This window comes from Cyprinus carpio, chromosome A4 (assembly GCF_018340385.1).
Source record: "Cyprinus carpio isolate SPL01 chromosome A4, ASM1834038v1, whole genome shotgun sequence".
In the NCBI taxonomy this organism is placed as follows: domain Eukaryota; kingdom Metazoa; phylum Chordata; class Actinopteri; order Cypriniformes; family Cyprinidae; genus Cyprinus; species Cyprinus carpio.
The window spans coordinates 14,821,032-14,843,618 of NC_056575.1; the positions used below are offsets into that span (position 1 = coordinate 14,821,032).

At 36.8% G+C, this 22,587-nt stretch overlaps 1 protein-coding gene across 11 annotated transcripts in view; it reads right to left on the reverse strand.

Annotated features, from left to right (window-relative positions):
* Positions 1 to 22,587, reverse strand: part of ppfia2 (PTPRF interacting protein alpha 2) — a 169,341-nt gene that overhangs the window by 86,563 nt on the left and 60,191 nt on the right. Inside the window, exon 1 of one of the 11 annotated variants that reach the window (XM_042742502.1) lies at positions 1,436 to 2,300. The exons of 8 other annotated variants lie outside the window; for them this stretch is intronic. In XM_042742502.1, coding sequence (XP_042598436.1) covers positions 1,436 to 1,516 — 81 coding nt within the window. In that variant the 5' untranslated portion in view covers positions 1,517 to 2,300. Of the gene's footprint in view, positions 1 to 1,435; positions 2,301 to 22,587 lie in introns of those variants that run through there. 2 more of the 11 variants (XM_042742511.1, XM_042742528.1) reach the window with 2 other exon arrangements.

Below are 22,587 nucleotides of genomic sequence, written 5' to 3' on the forward strand. Positions count from 1 at the left end.
AAAGCCTTAACTTGTCTCTGCGGTGCAAGCTTAGATTGTTCAGATTGTTCATGCTGTTGCTGTACTGTAATAGACTGTCAGGGTAGAGCATAGACTGTGCCGTTTTAAATCAGGGGGAAAATCTCTCAGGCTTTTTTCCATGGGGAGCACCCATGAGACAAGCTGATACTACACACAAACACAAACATAATGAATACACACTCTCTCAAAATGAGCAAAGCTGAAAACAACTGGAGGTAAAACATGCCGCAGCATTTTTAGTGCACAGGGTAACCAAAAATAAACCTCTATAATCCATAAACAAATATCAATACAGATGGTTAAACAAGCATCTGCGGCACCTGTTGAAAAGCTCTATGATAAAATCATCATCTTTAAAGCCACGGTCTCTCACTGATATCATCACTGGCTTGGTTACCATGGCCTCCCATTACAGAAATCAATATCAATATCTAAAGACACTGCCCTCATTCCAATGCATGAGATTTGGGTCACAGCTGAGCAGTGCATGCAATTCAGCATATAAAGACAATCTGCACAGTATTATACCACATGGGGAAGTTGACATTATTATTGTTTTTATTACACAAATATTAATTTATAATAATAATAATAATAATAATAATAATAATAATAATAATAATAATAATAATACCATATTTCCAGCCAAAACAACGATTTGATATTTTCTGGTTACCTTTTCCATTTTGAATGTTTGATTAATTGTTTTATGACATAAATGTTGCGGATCTATTATATGCTGATCCTAAAGTAGGCTACGTTTTTGTTTTTGTTGTTGTTGTGTGTAGCCAAAACATTAAACTATGTGTTTATACAGATAATAACCTATTCTAAAAAATATTCACTGGAGTAAAAAAGTGTGACTCTTCTGGTTCTCCTATCCATTAAACTTCTTGAATATAATCGATCGTATCGTTTTAGCGAAACAGGGTTAAGATTATCTGACTTAGAGATTGTTTACACATTTATTGGACTATAGACTGAAATTAAAATAGCATTTTATCAAAAGTAGGCTACTGTCAGTGTAAGCTACTGTCCAGGCGTGATGTATTTAAAGCGTTCGCGTCTCCTGGGGAATGCGCGCGCTCAATGCAACTGATGGTTAACGCCTTTAAACCTTCAGCTCAGACCTAAACTACATAGAAATCGTGACAGTTTAGGGCTAAACTCAATTCTGAACGTGATTAAAACAGTCAACCCAGGCTATTCTGTGTATAACTACCACCAAACTCTGAGTGCGCATTTTGACAGAGCTTCTTCAAATTAAGAAAAAAGCAACGTATTGTAGGCTACTGCATCACGGACGTGTCAAACAAAAGCGATTTAAACTGCAAATAATACTCAGAACGCGCATAGAGAAACACAACAAGCAGTTCGCATTAGTTATTGGCTTTGAAACACTTTAAATACTCGCCTGGTATGTGTAAAATCTCGTCCCGTTGGGCGGGTGGACCTTCGGGGAGTTCGTCCCCGTGTTCATGTCTGAGAAAATCATATTTCCTTCAATGCAATGCAGAAGTGATCAGCACTATGTCTCCGGCTGCACAGTATGAACTAAATCCTTCTCGTCAAGTTCAACTGATCAGGGATCAGTGCCTCCCCAACTGAAGCCGGGCTCCTCACATCCACATAGAAGGACAGAGAATGCAACTGCGCTCCTTTTTATGCAAGCTGTATGAATAATAAGTCAGTGCAATGCTGACATAATCAATCAGGGGTGTGAAATGTCACTGATAAACACAGCAGCAGGCTCCATGATCACAGCACGGATGCTGTGTACCCGTGTGCTGGACCAGCCCATCTGTTCGATAAGCTGCTGCCTCCTCACATCATTATGCAGCATCGCTGCTGGTAAACCAATCAGATATCAGATTCAGACGTGGGCGTGGCTACATGGTGGACTCTCCCTGTTGGTGCTCGGGGATAGAGAGTCGCATATTTATATGTGTTGGTACGTTCACACTGTCAGGTTTTGGCACTGACAACCGCATTTTTTTAATTGACCAAATGAGCACAGTTAATCAGCTAATACTTATAAACATGGCCAGATCACAATCATAGTTAATGTTTTTTCCCACCAAACCTGTTGCTCATTCCTCAGAGTGCTTGTGTGGTTTGCATTGAAATGTTGCAGGGAAGTTTGTCAGAAAATCTTTACTCTGACCCATTAACCACTACAAGATATTACGAAAAATACAGAAACATTGAGTGTACATACAGAACATGTATGGACAAACTGTCTTGTAATTATTTAGGGACATTCCAAAAAGACTTTCAAGGTCTCCAGTCACTAACCTGAGTGTTTAGGATCAATATAATTTTTCTCTCCATAGACCAAATCACTTCTTTATAAAAGAAAGTCAATGCAACCATTTAGAATGACTTCAGTACTGACCAGGATAAGCTTCCTTTCAGTTAATAAAGGAGCCCTTTTAATTCAATGTTTCTACAGACATGGGCACACGGGAGGGTCTCATTCAATTTGTGTCCATTGCTTGGCTTTTCTGAAAATATATGTAGCCATTGCTGAGAAAGATAATCAAATCTGCAAAGCCTGGCTTAGCAGGAGTCCATTTTCAGTATATTCTATTCAATCAGAGACTTTTTTTATAGGTGCCTCTCAACACGTATGTGCAACAACAGTCAGCACACTCCTTAAATTATATGTCACATGACTGCTTTATAGATTATAAACCAGCAAGTAATCTGGTGAGATAACAATACAATATTTGTGGTTGACAACACAATCACACTTTGTGCTTGCTAAGGTTTCTAAATGGTTTTAGCCTGTTGTTATGTGGTTGCAAGGGTACTGCTCAAAACTCTAGACATGCAGGTTTTTCTTTAATGTAACTCTATTGAAGTTAAGTGAAACTAGAAGAAAATATTACCAAAATTCACATCCAAAAGGGCAAAGATATAATTTTTTCCATATTAATATTTTTTTGTCGTTGTCTACAGACTAGCAATCATCTTTAAATGGGTTTCCGTTTCAGTGGATGACTAGAATAAAGAATAATGGTGCTATTTTTTATGATTTCTGGCATGATTCTGGTATAAAGGTTTTAAACCCTTGTGAAACATGCTTTATCCGAAACACTGATTTGTAACATTGTTTCCACTAATGGTTGGCAGCAATAGTCTTATGAGACAATACGAAGTTATGAAAATGCTCCAATGGATGATTTTGAGCATCTCTCCGAATTATTTTCTCCCCAAAGAGAAGAGGAGGTGGGACTGATCGCTGCTTCCAAATGTCCTGCCAGGGTACAGAGGCATAGAGACATGCACCAGATGGGGAACCTGAGAAGACACACACACACACACACACAGAGCGTGGGCTCTTCCCTGAGGGAGGGGTGCCAGGCCAGGAGGCTCGGATTGTGGCCGCAAAACATGCCAAGCCATAGCACTCTCCCTGCTGTAAAAACAGCAGCAGCCTTTGCGAGCACAGATGTGCATCCTTCACTACGGCCTGACAATTACAGTCTAGCCAAAGAAGAAAAAAAAGACTTCTAAGCACATCTAATATGTCTAAACATTTTTTTTAAGACTTGGAAAAATGTGAACATGAAGGTAATGATTTTAGAAGGTAATGAGAGGTATATGGAAAGACTGGAAATGAAAGCTGATTGGTTGATAAATGGCCAATGAAATGTCTCTGTTCTGCTCTAATGACATCACGATATCACAAAGAAACACCAGCCAAGGCTTCCTTGGTTTTTTTCAATGTACTATGCTGGACATCATTCAGCTTCCCTGATAAAAAATAAATAAATAAATACCTGATGGCTCATGCAAGTAAATCTGTAGCTGTTCACAATTTTTCAGATTTCTTTCATCTCTTGAAACAATGATGTTTCAAGTTTGTTATATCTGAAGTATGTGGAATTTTTTCAGTGTTAAAATACTACATATAGTGTATCGAATTGTCATTCAGAGCCCGAATATTCACTTCCAGATATTTGCTCAGTATTTAGCAAACAATTCCAAACCCATAAGAGTTTTTATTTTTTTAATCTTAGGAAAAAAAAGAGTGAACAACACATTTTTAGCAGATTCATTGAAAGTCTAAGTAATCCACATTTATTTGGATTAAGCTTCAAAACGTACATGAAAACATTGTAAATGTTTTCTGAAGAGACACGATCACTGTATATGATTACTTAATTTAGGCTTTTATTAACATATGAAAATTAACATGCATATACAGAGTGCATCAAATATAGTAAACAGAAGCTCAGCCACTCCTGTGTAAAATTTAAGAGTAAACCTCATTGGTTCTCACAATGCAAGAACACGTGTTTGAGCTTCTGTTTACCATATTTGATGTGCTCTATGTGCCCTAACAAGATGTGCAAGACACAACCTCTCACAACAATCAAATGGGCAAAACAAATCAATTTCCTGTTTCTAGGTTGCCACTCATCCGTCTGATTCCATAAAGACTAACAAACATCTGTGCCTGAAAACACTACTCCATTAGAGCCGTTTTTCAATAGCGTGTCACCGTATGCGTGTCGTGTGCTTCTGTGCTATGGAGCAAAGCTGATTTTTAATTAAAAGGAAACATGTAACCTTTCTTTACGATAACTGTCCTTATTAGAGTCACCAGTACTGCCTACTGAGACACAACACCCCAGTCCACACATGTAATTTTAACACATATTGATAGTAGTAGCCAATAACAGAAAATCATCTATACAGTACGCCATGATTATTGATTCATACATTTGGAGCAGGGTTAATACTCTGCATACAGTAGGCTTTTATTGTCAGTCCTTCATTTGTAGGATACTCAGGGAACATAAATCTCTGGAGAGGCCTATTGAGACACATAATAAGAAGGCTAAAGGTCGATAGTTGTCTAGACTAATTAAAATAAAGGCTGCACAGTCTAACAAGAGGATGTTGACCTGTGCAAAATCAGGGCTGTATCAGAGATTTGCTTTATTGTTATTATTATTATTATTATTATTATTATATTACAGTATCTTGAGGGATACTGAAAACCTTTGACATTGCACTATATTATTTAATATATATTAACAATATAACTGTATGCTTATTACCTCTATTTTTACATTTAGATACCTTTGCCATCATCCACCTCAAAGTCATTTATTACGTTAAATGTTGTCTTTAGAAATCTGAAAATGAATATCCATATTTCATGCCTAAATTCATTACATCATAGCATTGAAAAAGACTAATGATTTTGGTTTTTAGCATTTTATTATATTTTTAATTTATTTATCCAAATCTATCATTTTTATATAATATAATAGTATATATATATTTTAACAATTTATAATTTTAATATCAGCCAATTAGCAAGTAATTAGCCATAACATCCAAAGGTTACACTTTATTTTGTGGACCAGTTCTGACTATTAAATATTATAAAACTTTTAATAAAGTCCTAATTTGCTGCTTATTAATAATTAGTAAGATAGTTTTTAAGTTTAGATATGGGGTAGGATCAAGGGATATAAAATATGGTCATGCTGAATAAAGCATTAACGTGTGTTTTATAAGTACTCATAAAAAGCCAATGTGCTAGTAATATGGATGCTAATGAGCAATTAGTTAATATTGAGAATTGGTCCTTAAAATAAAGTTTTATCAAAAATACAAATACATTATATATAAAAATACAAATACAAATATATATATCAGCTTGTATTTTAATATTGGTACACACGGGCATTGTGGCAACAATTATGTAGATATGTGACAGCATAAAGCAATACATCCCATTGCAAACCAAACAAACTATATATGCTTAGTAAATGTATATGGATTATGCATACATTTTGATACTGAGGGTTTAGGGAATTGTCATTTATTTTATTCTATGACTCTGATTATGCAAACAGCATCTCTTGCAACTTTAGACATCCATGATTCTGTATTTGCAAATATACAGTATGCAGCATAAAATTTTTATCTATACTGAATAAGGTAAATACTTGCTTCAATGTGCTATAGTCTTGAGTTTGGTAGGTTTATATTGGTGTATTTTGTGTTTAAAGTGCAGAACCCTTGAATGATTTTGTGTGTGTGTGTGTGTGTGTGTGTGTGTGTGTGTGTGTGTGTGTGTGTGTGTGTGTGTGTGTGTGTGTGTGTGTGTGTGTGTGTTTTCTATATGGCACAGAATAAAACAATCTGCAGTTATAGTTACATTAATACATTACATTAGTTACATTACATACAACACTCTTGCACATATACCCACAAAAATATTGACAAAACCCCAAAAATAATTTAGTGCTATATTTATGCTATATATGCATGCTATATTTATTTTATAAAATATGCAAAAAATTAAATAAAAAAAAGAAAAAGAAAATAACAATAAAAAAAATAGGCACAAACAAAAATTCAGCTAGATTCATGTATGCCACCCAACCAGATCTAATATTAGTTTTTGTATTTGTCTTTATGCATGTGTCTATAATTCATTTATTTTTTTTATTGTTGAGTGATTCTGTTGACTAAGAGCAAAAGAGTTGTTTATGGTCTGCCATAAGCAACAGGCAATAGCAGGATTCCCTTCTGACCATTACATTTCCATGCCTTTTCCAGTCATATGGCATTATTGGATAAAGATTTTTACATTTACTTCGTAAAGGCTGCCTGGGTGGAATTTCATTTGTACCAGTCTTTAGAATAGGACTTTTTCATGTCAAGGACACTTGGAAAATGGGACCTTTTCACCATTATTGATGTATATTGATGATCACTTTGTGTCCTGTAGTAAACAGTTAGCTAGCATTTGGTACCCAATGAGCCACACAGGTAGTTTCTGTTATTTTTTTTAGAGCAGAATAACTACAAAACATTTGCTATATAAATCAAACCTTAAGTTCTTTACTAATTTTCATGACTTTTACAGGAAATTCCAGTTTTAGAATTCTCTCATGTTTTCCCAGCTTGCCTCGATAATGAGATGTTTTTTTAAATCTGCATGCTAATGAAGGCTTCTGCATATTAATGCATATATATCATACTAATCAAAGCTGAACAGCAGGGCTCTCAGAAGAGTAACCATCCAACATTTCTGTCCTCACATCATTTGTCACCTCACATTTATAACCCAAGTGTTTTTGTCATTTTCATTTTCATTCATGGCATGTCACTAAAAATAAATCCGTACCTGTGGAAGATAGCCAATCAGCATGGAGTTCTTCTTTGCTATCACTTGCTGAATTTATGCAAGGCTGATACTTCCTGTCAAAACCAAATTCTCCCACATGAAAAAAACTAAATTCAAGTGTTCTCACATATACACACATGCACATACACATGCCAAATCTTCCTCTGGTGATGATCAACCTCAATCCTCTTTTTCTGCCCACTGTGTTTGGGCAAAATCGGCTCTTCATAGAGATTTCACAGCATGCACAGAGCAAAGTTCCAGAGAAACGAGAGGTTGCACAAGTACCCAAAAGTATGAGTCACCCATAAGTCTGCCAAAATACATCATAACGAATAAGAATGCAGAGACAGAGAGCAGGCGGCCACAATCTGGAGACAGGCAACAAGAGAAGATGCCTTATGCCTTCCACACTGTGTAAGAGTGACCTGGTTGTTTTTCAAAAAACTGCAATATGATGGTGAGTACATAGTGACCATCTTTATTTATGGATGTACTATGTTTTAAAAATGTACATTTTAGATGCATACTTTCCTTGCATTCTTTTTTTCCCACAAAGAGAATAAAACTTCTGAATAACAAAAAGGTGCTTCATACAGGCCTTGTGGGTAATTAGGATGTTCTTTATTGATTGGATATGTGCAGCTGTCAAGCCCTATTTAATCATCTCTGATTAGTTGAGGACACCACTGGTCACTGTTCACCTTCATATGTGAAAGAACAACTTGTGCAATTCATGCAGTCATGCAGGTTTCAAAAGGCATGAGGGTGTTTATATTTATACATTATTTTATTTATTTTTAATGTATGTTTGACATGAGGGTGAGAAAATGATGACAGGTTTATTTTGAGGTAAACTATCTCTTTAAAGAGCATCTCAAAAGCAGAATTGGATCTAATTTCACTGGAGAAAGCTTTTGAGTGATAATTGGATTATCTTTTAATTCTGCCTTATAAAAGTTTGGTCATTATTTCAAGTTTTAAAACTGGTTACTGCACAACTGAAGTCACGATGTAGAAGATGCGCTGGGGGCCTTGTGCTGTGATGTATATTTGTTCTTATAATACTAATGCTGTGTGGGTGGACCAGAATACAAAACATTCAAACACGATAACAGATGAGAAACTTTTGTGCACGGTTAGTGACTCTAATAAAATCCCTGCCTGTAGTATTTATGCAAACTCATTTGAACAGCATGCCTATGCTTAATTACAGCTATTTCACGCTTTTATTCAATTCAATATAAATTTAGACCTATAATCATTTAAGAATACTTGAAAATGAATGGGCAAAATAAATATTCAGAGCTCAAGCCAAGTTCACAGAATCAAACATATAACCATATATGTTAGATTCAGTTATTTAAAAACGATGCAGTTGTGAAATAATTAGTCAATTTACTCACTTTAATGTATGACAATCTTTTTTTCTTTGGAAGAGATTTTGAAAAAAGCCTGGGCTGAAAATATTGATTACACAATTTAACACATTGTTATTGACTCATAAATCTCAATGTAGATCTTTTAGTCAGTGCTGTTTTTCATATATAGTTTACAGAACTAAATTCTATAGACCCCAGTTCAAACTTAAACAAAAATATGTTCCTGGATTTACATCCTTGGTCCTGGAACCTTATTACCATCAACCAATCAGATTTTAGAATTAGGCTAAGGACTGGGGTTGGGGCCTCCATAGTGTCAGTCTGACTTAAATGACAGTGAAAAACAACCCAAACAGCAGTTGGTTTCTTCCTGTCCCGGTGGATCTTGGTCTGAATAAGATGTGAATGTGGTTATATGCAGGACTAAGGCTTGAACAACAGCAACAATGGAATTAGAGGGGCGTTTCCACTGCCATTCTCCAGCCAGAGCAGTTTAACACTGCTGGATTATTTATGTGCGCCTGGAGACTCTAATGGCCTGAGAGGAGATGCTTCTGCTAATGCCCGGCCCTGATCTCCATGTTCCTCTTGAGTTAGTGATCCTCATCAGCGAGAGTGATGGTGATTTAATGGAGGGAGGCATTGGGGGTGGGATGCACAGACAGTAATGTCATTTAGACAAGTTTAAAATGGCCCATGGGTGGATGGGTCACATTAGCTGTTCTAAAACCTAGTGAGTTACCTATTATACAGTATTTTACTGCATCAAATGGCTGTTCCTCCTTCAATTCTTACTTGATCTTGTTTAGGCAAATTGTAAGAGCAATCCTCTGGGGTGAAGGCAATCCCAGAATGCATTGATGAATGAATTTGAGAGGAATGTAGACTAGAAATATACAGTATTTCATTCAGTACTGAAAAGCTGAGGTGATCATCTCACAATAACAACCCGATCTCACTGGAAAACATAACTATCTCATGAGGTGCTGATTTTGTATTAATTTGTAAGATGTGAATTGCTGGTGCACAAGCGTATGAGAATGTATGAATGGTATCAAATTCATATGAATTAGCACAATAATCGTTGTTTATAAACAGTTTAGATTGGCCGCAGTGTATAGCCAGTCACATGAAACAGCAGTTTTAGGATTGGAAGTACAATCCAACAAACAATCAATCCATCAAATGAATGAAAGCAAAATCAATAAGCAGTAATTCGAACATGTGCAAACATTCTGTCACCCAATTAAAATTCATAAAATTACCCACGACTGAGGTGAGAACCTTGAGCAAGGTACCGAACCCCCAATTGCACCCCAGGTGGCACAGCAACAATGCCTGCCCACTGCTTCGGGTGTGTGTGCACTTGGATGAGTTAAATGCAGAGCACAAATTCCGAGTATGGGACACCATACTTGGCCATATGTAATGTCACGTCACATTGAAAAGAAGTACATTTGAAGCACAAACAGTAAGTGACAAATTACCAAACTCTCTTCACACAAAACTCACCAACAGCCCCACATCTGCACTAGTACGATGTTAGCAAAGCCTCTGAATTGCCTGCTTGTTTTCTTTTTATTATTTTTAGAGCATACTGTAGGTTATTGTTAACTCATGGCTTTATAAAACAACAGAAAGGCAGAATTTAGAAGGGGCAAAGTTGCTGTAAATTAGCATGATCAATCTTCAGCAGTGTAAAAACACATCTTGCCTCACACTGGTCTGTGGGCGTCTCCATAGCAGCAGCTTTTGATTGCTTTTACTTTATTTGCAAGTTGCAAGTCATCACTCTTCGTGGGTGCTAGGAGATCATCTCATAACTTTCACATTAATGCCGTCAAAATGGTGATAAATGCATCTGCGCTCCCATTTGCAGACTGCTTTTGGGAGAATAACAGTCCTTCAGCACAGTTTTTTGGGTGTCTATTTTCTACAAGATGAAATTAAAAACTCATAACCTGTTGCCAAATGCAGAATAAATGTGCATTTTGGAGCTGTGTAAGCAGGTGGTGTCCACACAGCGGGCGAAAATAGAAATCTGAAGGCCACTCAATTAGATGCTGCTGGGGTCGAACCCATGATTCAAAGGTGCAAACAACTTGCTCATCATAAACAGGAGCCTACACAGCTTACAAGTTTCTAAGGCCGTGTCCTAATTTGAATACAAATGCAGAACACTAAAAGTGCATATTCCGCTAATCTCTAAATTTGAGATTAACTGCTGTGATATTTAAGGAATATTCCAGGTTCAGTACAATTATATCACAAAAGTTAAAGCCCAATTGTCCCTCATTTTCTTGCAAAATGGGTTACAGTGAAGCACTCACAATACAAGCTGTGTAAACGTTAAAATACTTACCATTCATATTATAGCCACACATTTTGATGTTGACTTGAGAAAGCCTAGCCATAAAGTTTAAAATAGTTTAAAACATTCGAAGACAGAAACACTTGAGATAGACAGTATTAAGCTTGAACCTGTTTTAAAAGCTGGTAGCATGTTTTAGCACAAATAGCCAGTTCTTTTATCATAGTTTAGCATATTGCATGATAACATTTTATTACACATTTCTAACATATTATAACATGAAGCTAACCTGTTTTAGTACATTGCTAACAATCTGACATGAAGCTAACAAGCTTTAACATGAAGCTAACCTGTTTTAGTACATTGCTAACAATCTGACATGAAGCCAAAAAGCTTTAACATGAAGCTAACATGCTATAACCTGTTTCTAGAAGTTGCTAGCATTTTCAAACACATTTAGCACATTCTTAACTCTGTAGCTTGTCTGTTAGTTGTTAACATAATGCTAGCATATTTTAACATGTTGTTATTATATTTTAGCTTGTTTATAACATGCTCTTCGAAGTTGTTATCATGTTCTAACATGTTGCTAAGTGTTGCTAGCATGCTTTAGCATTGCTGAGGTTGATTGTTGTCGACTGAGATTTAACCAGGTTGGAAGACCAGATAAAAACAGCCAGCCAGCTTAGGCTGGTTTCAATTGTTTTTTTAAGCAGGGACAGGAAAGAAGTCATTATACAGGGCTTGATGGATGCATTACATAAAATGTAGTCCACTTTGTTTGATTAGAGACTATAATATTGTGCACTAATGTGAACAAAAAGCAACCAGTTGGATGAAAAACAACAGACAGTTTCTTGATTATTTTCATTAGCATCGACTATGACAACAAATGTTTCTGACGTTAACAAGACAGCATTCAGGCACAATACAGAGGTTATATAAAACATCCCCCATATGCTTGGTCACATTTCCCTGCATTACTTATTTAGTCAATTTGAATAAGTAAATGAAGTAAGCGAATTCGGACACTACGTGCACCAGAAAGGCTGTGGACAGGACAACATCTTCCACCGAGACACGGGTCCACAATGGTTTTTACACACCACCACAAATGGCTGTGCACTCTTCATTCTTGAAGTATGGTAAATAGTGTGTTCTTCAATAGAGATGAATGAAACAGAGGGGAAAGAACTGTCTGTTAAGACTGTTGACGATAAGCATCTCTTTTAACCTGATAGAGAGGATTGCTGAGTTCGGGGCAGTCTCTGACAGTAATGACCTATGAATTACTGCTTTGATTTAGCCCTGCTAACATGAAATAATTCATATTACTGTCTGGTAATGCAGAAATATCAGAACAAATAGAGGAGCACAGTGGCTCTACCAGATGAATCGATTAATTCTGGCTCTTCAAAGACCTGAGCTTCATTACAGAAACGCATCGCTAAAGGCTTGCAGGAGATGTATACGGTTCTGAGGCAAAAGTGCAAATTAATATTAAGAACATGCAAGGAATCTGTTGTTTGCCTGACTGATGTTGGCCTGTAACAGACTAGTGGTATTGCAAAAATATTTCACAAATAATGGCACTCTCTGCTGGCCACTTATGATATTGAGGATACACACTTTGAAAAGTTGTACAATTAGGGCCTGATGTATTGTTATTGTTATCATGAATATATATATATATACAATTTTGTGCATATTTTAATTAAATTACTTATCAAATAATTATTAATATATAATTTTACTTTCATCATATTTTAATTAAATTTTTTGTATTATATTTATTAATATATTTTTATTTTATATATATATATATATATATATATATATATATATATATATATATATATATATATACACCACATTGCATATATATATATATATATATATATATATACACATTGCATATATATATATATATATATATATATATATATATATATATATATATATATATATATATATATATACTTGCATTCCACTTTATGAGCTCAAGATGGCACAGTAACACCACCAAAGAGAATCCTTTTCCAGAATACAGCTGTCCCTGTATAATGGAAAGCCTTGTATGATTTTTGCAATATACATTTTTTTTTTCTAAATCTCGCGCAATTTGATTTGTTTTCTTATTGCTTCTGATAAGGCACACAGTGCATTTGCCTTATTAAAGTAGAGGTTCTGTACCCTGTTTAAGACAATGCTATATGCATTCTTTCACATCTAAATTAACCTATTTGCTTAAATTGCTTCACAAGAATGGATTTTCTGTAGCATGCCAGAAAAACTACATGAAATTCCATGACGTAAACTCACTGCTTGTACTTGTACTTTGGATGACTCACTGTAGGAGAGCTATAATGGGAGTTCAGGGATCAGAAGAATATGAAACCGCTGATGTAAAGGTGTGTGTGTGTGTGTGTGTGTGTTTTTGGTTTGTGTGTTTGTGTGGTTATAGGGTTTTTTCCATATTTTTTAGTCTGCACTTCCACCACACGTACTGTACTTCCTTTCATGGCAGTTTTGCTGAAATGAGCATAGTACACTGCACATGCTTGCATATATGCCCACATTATACTGAGCAAGACAGTAAGAAAAAAAGAAGGATCATTTGCAAAACTTTTTATTTTCTATCAGCAATAAGGGGCTACTGTTCTGTGTGGTCCTTGTAAATCTTTATCACAAAAATACAATCTCATCTCTGCTATAGGACATCCTGATTAAAAATACTAATAGTGTTCACTGCACTTACTGAACACAAAAGCAGAGAAAATCATTTCTACAATATCCACCACATGTGGATGTCATTGTGGTGTGCAAGTATTGTGTCATTTAGAGCAGCTTCATTATTGCAAGGTTTTCAAACTTTTTGTTGGCAAACATGATGATCCCCTTCCTAAAACACAAAGCCCGCTGTAGGCTTATAATCTCAGATCCATTTACACTGAACTGGAAATATAGTAACCATAGACAATGTTTGTAAAATTAAATTATTAGCATTTATATCATCATTGTACAACAGAGAAGGGACAAAAAAGGATGGTCTCTTACCTTTTCCCAGAAAATGAGGTATGATCAATGAAGGTCAACCATCGCCAAGAGGCAAAAGAGACAAGAGAGACAAAAAACAAAGTTTAGAAAATCTGAAAGAAATGCTTAGTGTAATGTGCAATGCCATCAACTGTGTCAGTGTTTTCTACAAATGCGGTTTTTGCCCTCCTCATTTAGAGTCAACTATAACTGAAAGTAATGATCTGCAGTTCAGTGAGTGAGATGAATTCAGTAACCGCTCTGATGGACTCAGTGAGTTCATTCCATGAAGGACTCGATAGACTCAATAGACAACCAATAACATGTGAGTTTTTAATGACCAAGGCTACATTAAAAGAATCAGCACATAAGAGCCAACCATTAATGAACTGGAAGCCAGAAAAATCAGTGCTATGGTTTTCTTTCCATTATTTCACTCTAATATATCATTTTATCTCATCGCATTTAAATACAATTTGAGATTTAAATTTTATCGTAGACAATGTTAGTCTTTATTCCGTGTACCTGATGGGGAAAAACAATTCTATTCCAAAGGCTAAAAGTTATAAAAGATTTATTAAACATTTTTTGTTGCATGAGCATATATAAGAGCTTTACTGAATATTCTTTTACAACTATACAAGGCCCTCAGGAAGTTCCTGGAGCTGAATGTCCTAATCCACTCATCTCACGAACAAGTATATCTGTGACTTCCCACAATGCCTCTGAAGTCTGACAATCCCATGACTTCATCATGATAAGAAAAAAATTCACCATGACCTTTCCTCCAGTCAGAGCATCAAGAGTAACGGCAAGTTGATCCTCACAAACACTTCAGTGTATTTCATTCTTATGGTATGTTTGGTTCTTTTAGCTATATGGTCATTGTCTCCATTAGGCCACTGGCACTTCGACTGCAGAATCATTGAGCATGAAGAAATTTGGACTGAATCTCCTCTTAGGCAAACTGACTGCTGGAGTCTCAACTGCTGCAAATCATGCAAGCCTTCTACGACAAACACCACACAGCTTAAAACACTGAGACAGAGCTTAATGTTCACTTTACTTGTAAGCTGCTGGTAAGAAAGTGTTTTCCAAGAACACAAATCTACCTCTGTCAGGTGAATGTGAAACAAGATCAAGCTAGAGAGACAGGAAAGAGGACTGTAGTAGATGTTGTGCATTTGGCCACAAGAGGGAGATACACAAAACTGTCAGGTGGTCTGGCCTTAGAAGAATCTCCATGCATATACTGTAAGCACACATATTGTATACACAGACATATACTATTTCTTTCATTCTGTGAACAATTACACTATACAAATCAAACATTTGTCAGACCTTCTCATTCTTCATTTTTACTATTTCCACATTTTAAAAATAGTAAAGTCATCAAACTATGAAATAACAGAAATGGAACTGTGGGAATTATATAGCGACCAAATACATTAAACAAAGCAAAGACCATATATGTGAGCCTCACTGTCTACATTCCAGCTCTTCACACCCTAGACATTCTTTTAACCAACACGAGGTGCTTCCTGGAATGCTTTTAAAACACTGTTTCTGAGCATGCTGGACATTTGTTGGTTGCTTTTTCATGATACTAAAATTAAAACATTTAATATGTATCACATGTTCGGAAAAAAAAAAATGCTGAACTGAGAGATCATGAAATAATAATAAAGTGAAAAAGAACAAAAGAATGAAAGCATAAAGGAATGCACCAAACAGTATTCCTACAAGAATGAGCCAAAAAAAAGTGTCAAAACACAAGAATAAACATAAGAACCAAAAAATGTGTGAAAAGAACAAAACAAAACAAAAAATTCCCCATTGTTTGAAAGGAACAAACGAAAGCTTGAACAAAGGAAAACACTTAAGAACCAGAAATGTTTGACAAGAACGAAGCACAAAAAAATTCACAAACATAAGTACCAGAACTGTGTTAAAAGAACAAGCAAGCGCTCAAACAAAGAATAAGCATAAGAAACCGAATGTGCGACAAGAACAAAGCACAAAGAAAAGAACATAAAAACTAAAAAAAAAAACATGTAAGAACCAAATCTTTTAAAAGAACAAATTGTATTGTAGCTCAGACAAAAGATACATAAGAGCCCAGAAAAGACAAAAACCAAACCTAACAACTAAAAAAGAGCTAATAAATGCACACCCCAAAGAATGACCAAATGTAGCCTGGGTGCCAGCCCGAACCCCGCCCACAACAATTTTTTGGACGGGAAGTTCGGTCTGGACTCGATCCATTGAGGAGTAATTATGCTCGGCTCCCAGAAGGCCGAGCCAATCAAATTGCCAGGGCGGGCTTTAATCGATGATGGACAGGCTATCTGTGGTTACGTAACCACCCACGTCATCAAAGAGCGCTTGGGTTGAATTGGTTTTCACCAACGATGACTGCAGCTGGAGAAGTAAGATATTTAGATTCCGCTATCACGTCTGCAATAAAAGAAATCGACAGCGCATTAATTTTAAAAGACGAACAAAGAACTGCAATCAAGGCATTTGTCGATGGGAAAGATGTGTTTGCCGTCCTTCCAACGGGATTCGGCAAAAGTTTAATTTATCAGCTGGCTCCGATGTTTTTCAAGCCAACGTAATGGGTATCGTCGTGGATGAAGTTCATCTCACTTACAAATGGTAAAATTTAATCTGACTGTCTGACTTAGAAAATAACATAGTGACATGAAGCAAATGTTGTAAAAAATATATTGTACCTAACGTCACTTACTGCGTTGCTCTGATTGGTTGTAGGTCTATGCAATTAAGTGCAGAGGTTTTTTTTTTACTGGTTCGGTTAAGACACGCCCCATAATTCAAGTGCAATGGAGCAGTATCAGACTCACATTCTGCCTAGAATATGAGTATGACGAAGTCAGGCTAGACCAAACGAACACAAGAACCAAAAACATGCAAACAAAAGAAACAAATCACAAAAACAAACATTTGCATACACAAAAACAGACATACATAAAATAAAATGCATGAAAGCACAAATGCAAAGAATTTGCTTCACTTGCAACCTCATTTGTAAGTCGCTTTAGATAAAAGCTTCTGCTAAATGAAGAAATGTAAATGTAGAGAGAAGGGATGAAAGAAAGAGGGCAAGGACTACAGAAGATGACTACAGAATCTTCTACAGAAGCTGGGACGAGCTGAGCTTATGTAATTTGCAGGTCAGTCTTGTGCAGTGCCGTTCCACTGATTAAACGCTCCAGTATGTGTGTGTGGTAGTGTGTTAGATTCAGGCTTCTGGGGCAGACTTGTGGTTCAAGACCTCCGCTGAACACTCCCAAACATCCATCCACCCACTGTCCTCCTCTGATAAGAAATAAAGCTAAATCCACAGAGAGAGCCACCAAATGAACTCTGCTAATCAGCTAATGCACACAGAAAGAACAGGTACAAATGCAGAACTACTTCATGAATCTGTGTGCGTGCCGAGGGACTCTGACTCATAGGCCAGCACGACGTCATCTCAAACACTCACAATTCAATATAGTTTCTCAGAATTGCAGCTGTCATTCAGCAGTGGTGATGTAAGGCAGTGCCACGGGTTATTTGAGCAAAAAACAGACCCGTTGCCGAACATGATCTTGTCTTTCGAGCTTATAAAATGTATGTTACAGTCTATTTTCAAAAAATGTTAATCCTACTAGAAGCACATGCAATCTGCCAAAAATCTGTTTTAAAATGTGAGTGTGTATGTGTGTTTGCTCAGCAGGTTTACTCAGGCACTCCAGTGGTAGTACTGAAGGTCAAGGACACCCTCTCACTGTCTGATGTGTGCCCTCAATTACCCACAAGCCATCTGTGCACTCTCTCCCCCTCTTTCTCTCTCTCACCTTCAAAGTGAATATGGTGAAAATCTAGTATCTTTTGACGGGGAGGCACTGGATGAAGACGAGAAGGACAATTGCTATTTCAGGGGTGTACCAATACCAGTGTAGTGTAATTCCTGAACGATTCCTGACTCTTGGGTTGGGTTTTTATTGAATCTAAAAAGACAGCACAACCACTAGAGTCCGGTTTCCAGTAGAATGAGTCAAAAACATACTGCCCAACCAGATGTAGTCTGATCCTCAAACAAATTACTCTAATGTGTTCTTTTTAGTAATTCAAAACTACACAGCACAACCACTGTTGACTGATTCTCAATAACATAGTGACTTAAAAACATAGAGAACCAGCCACTGTAGTCTGAGTTTGTTTTTGTTTTTTTTGTTTTTTTTTGTGAATCAAAACCTTACTGTGCAACCAGTGTAATCTGATTCTTGAGCAAATTATTCCAATGAGTTTTTTTTTTTTTAAGTTTTTATGGTTGCACATATTGTAGTATGATTCACATAAGAATGACTATATTGTATTGGTACTTTGTAGTAAACCAAAAGCACATAAGTTGCACATAAGTTAGCAAATCAAACACAAAAATAAAAATACAAATACACAAAATATCAGATTTGTTCAAAAGGGCATCATATTATATATTCAGTCTTCAGGCACACACACACACAGCTGATCCAATCATCAGTCATATGAATATCACACACATACAAAGACAACTAATTCCCTACATTCATCCATTACACACTCCCTTCTGTTTTTCTCTCTTTCATTACATATGCCAAGTACATACATATGCCCTCCAGTTGGGTGTTTTGCTTCTCTCTGTCTCTTTCTCTCTTCCTGCTGCTCTTATCTGAGGTGATGAGATGGTTCAAGTCACACAGAAGCTGCCCTCCAGTTGGGTGTTTTGCTTCTCTCTGTCTCTTTCTCTCTTCCCCTGAGCTTAAATTACATAAGATTCCTGGACAGACAAGATTTCCTGCACAAAAAAAAAAAAGTTCTATCTTCTCGCTGACCCTTGTCAAATTCACTGTGGTCTTATTCAATGAATTTTCGATAGTGTAGTGATGTATGAAGCACAGCTCACACAGAAGTCACTTTCAAACCAAGGTCAAGGTGGCGAAGCATTATCTGGATGGAGCAATCGGTCGTGGGGATTCCTACTGAAATCACTAGACTTTGCCCTTGAAAATGTTGTGACTGCACCCTTAGAGTTGAATAAACAGGTCTTTTTGTTATTGTACCTTCATATAAAAGTCTATGCGATGACCAACTTGATGACTAGCTAATCCATATACATGATCCGCCAAGTTAAATGACACTGAACAGCCATTTATATGTAAATGTTGGTGGTCATATGCTAATATGCTGGGTGTGGCTTCATAAGACGATTTCTGAAAGCCCAGTATTTACAGTCTAGTTTTAATCTGTGTTGTTAGTATGTCAACATCTTAACTCAAAATAGAAAGAAAATGCAATCATAAAATCGTTTCCAATCCTATAATCACTTTCAGTTACAATTCTCCTGGAATATATATATATATATATATATATATATATATATATATATATATATATGTATGTATATATATACGTATGTATATATATATATATATATATACACACACACACACACACACATTCTCCTCACATACACTCATTCACTCCTGCACATCAGGCCCACCACTAAAGGCATGTTTATGTTTGAGTTTAGCAGTTAGTGTGCAAGGATTGCTGCTCTGAAAAGATGTTTTACCAACATGGCCTGAAAATTATCCAACAATAATGAGCCCCATTTAAAGCACATTAGCATCTGCTACGCTTTGATCAAACGAAAACATCAGCACTGATTATTGCATAACGGAGAAGGAAACTCCCTTTGGGTCATTCCAGTAAAAGGCACGTCAGAATAAGCAGGCAGCTCTGTGACGACAAAATGCACATTGAAAGTTGCTTCAAGACCCAATGAAATCAAAATAGTTTGACTTTTAGTCCATGAGTGTTAGCTTTGAGGGTGAAGTATATGTTACTGTACTGTACAAGCAAAATACAGTAATTCCAATAGAAATTCATGTGATCAGGAATTTTGCATGAGGGTGAAAAATTTCACAATCGGATAAAATATGTCATGTGAATTTGATGCATTAACTAATAGACAGCTGCTTGGTTTGTAAGTGACTTCTGTGTAAGTGTTAATTCATGTCGCTACACTGTTAAAAGTATACAATGGACCTTTTTTAGCCAGCAAAATTCAACTGAAATTTCCCTAATGTGACCGCACCTTAAATGCAGAGCAGATGATTTGGTTCAAAAAATTTTTTTTGTTATGCTGGTTGAAAGTCTCTTCACATCCCGATAGCAATCACTAAGCTAAGTGGTCTAAATGTATTAATATATTCTGTGGAAGTGGCGTAGAAACATAAAAAATGTTCATCCAATCATATCCCTCGGTCTGAGGACTATAATAGGCTGTCCTACCTGCTTGTCAGCGTATATGTATTTACCTACCTCTGCGCACATCATCAGAGCGCTCCATTACGCTACTGCAGGCTGAGCGACAATGGAAGGTGTTATAAGTGAAATGTTATGCACGTTGTAATGTTTTCTGAATGAGATCTGAGGTAATCTGACATTGTTGCATTCAACCCTCTACCAATGATGGTGTGACTTTGGACAGTGATTTGCAGGGAGGTTCTGATCTTATGCTTGCTATTGCTAGACTCTACGAAATCGCCTATACACAGTCATGGCCAAAAGTTTTGCCAGTGACATAAATTTTGTGTTTTGCAAATTTTGCTGCTTCAATATTTGTAGATTATTTTTCCACATGTTTCTATGATATACTGAAAAACAATGATAAGTACAGTATATCATAAGTTTAAAAGGCTTTTATTGGCAAAAAAAAATAACATAATGAGTCAATATTTACAATGTTGTTCCTTGTTTTTCATAACCTCTTCAATTTGCTCTGGCATGCTGGATATTAGCTTCTGGGCCAAATCCTGACTGATGGAGATCCATTCTTATCTTATTAGTTCTCGGAGTTGATCCTAATTTGTGGGCTTCTGCTTGTCCACTTGCCTTTTGAGGACTGACCACAGCTTCTCTATGGGATTGAGATCTGGGAGCTGCCTGGCCACGGATCCAAAATTTCAATGTGATGATCTTCGAGCCACTTCTTTATCACTCTTGCTTTGTGACATGCCGCTCCATCATGCTGGAAAATGCACGGATCATCACCAAATTGCTCATGGATCGTTGGAAGAAGTTGCTCTTGCAGGACCATTCTTTTCAGTTTTGAGACCATTCTTTATCATGCCAGTGTTTTTGGGCAGAATTATGAGAAAGCCCACTCCCTTGGTTAAAAAGCAACCCCACACAAGGATGGTCTCAGGATGCTTCACTGTTGGCACAACACAGGACTCATGGTAGCATTCACCTTTTCTTCTCCAAACAATCGATTTTCCAGATGTCCCAAACAGCCGGAAGGGAGCTTCATCAGAGAAAATATCTTTGCACCAGTCTTCTGCTGTCCAATCCTTGTACTTCCTGCAGAATTTCATCTGTCCTTGACGTTTTTTCTTGGAGAGAAGTGGCTTCTTTGCTGCCCTTCTTGACACCAGGCTGTTGTCCAAAAGTCTTGGCCTCACTGTGTGTGCAGATGCTCTCACACCAACCTGCTGACATTCCTGAGCAAGCTCTGCACTGGTGGAGACACGATTCTGTAGCTGACTCCTCAGGAGGAGACAGTCCTGGTGCTTGCTGGACACTCTGGGACGTCCTGAAGACTTCTTCATTGCAGTCGAACCTCTCTCCTTGAAGTTCTTGATGATCCCGTAAATACTAGAGGGTGAGTACATGTTTAGCAAATGTAAATTTTTGAGTGAACTTTCCCTTTAAATCTATGTCCAACGCAAACTTCTTGCTTCAGTAAGATAAAGAAAACTGTGTTTGTCAAACCATTTCATGGACACTCTTGTGCTCACTGAAAGAGCCAGAAAGGGTCTGTCAATAGCTGTGGACATACTTTTGGTCTCTTGTGCTTGATGTCTCTCTCACTATGCTTCTGTAACCCTTTCTCTCTCTTCCCAGGCTCACTTTTTCTCAGTCCTTCTCTCTCTCTCTCTCTCTGTCGTGACCTAGTTAGCAGGAGCTGCAGTTGTCAGTCATACAGCTGTGTCATTCCTCTTTAAATGCTTTAGGCTCTCCGTTCTGACCATCACACACACACACGGCAGTGCCTGTCTTCTAGAACATGCTCGTCATATTCATGTTTCCTCCTGGATGACTTCATAATATATATTTTTATTTGTGCATGTGTTTGTCACTATCCCAATGGCCTACATGTTGACATTAGAATGTCTTGGTCTACATGCATTTATGTGCATTTACATTTATTCATTTGGCATATGCTTTCATCCATATAGTGACCACAATTGACACTTTATCCACACTTGAGAGTCTCCAATGTTTTTATTGGCAATAACACTGAAATTTGCAATATTTGCAACATATTCTTGTCCGCATTATTCAGCTGATTTTCTCTTGAATATTTGCAGAAAACTCAACAGTCAGGGAAAGTGACAGGTAATAGTGACACTCAGTATTTAACAGTATTTTTAAGAGACATCAGTAATGAAAATATCATTGGGTTATTTTTGTTTGGTGTCAACAGCAGAAGTGTGTGTGGCCATATGAAGTTCTAGTGGTATACAACAATTTAAAAAAGAAATTAGTAGATCATTTGTATCTCTCTGAATTGATCTGCTCACATCAGATATAAATCACTACTATCAGAACTATTAGAAACACCT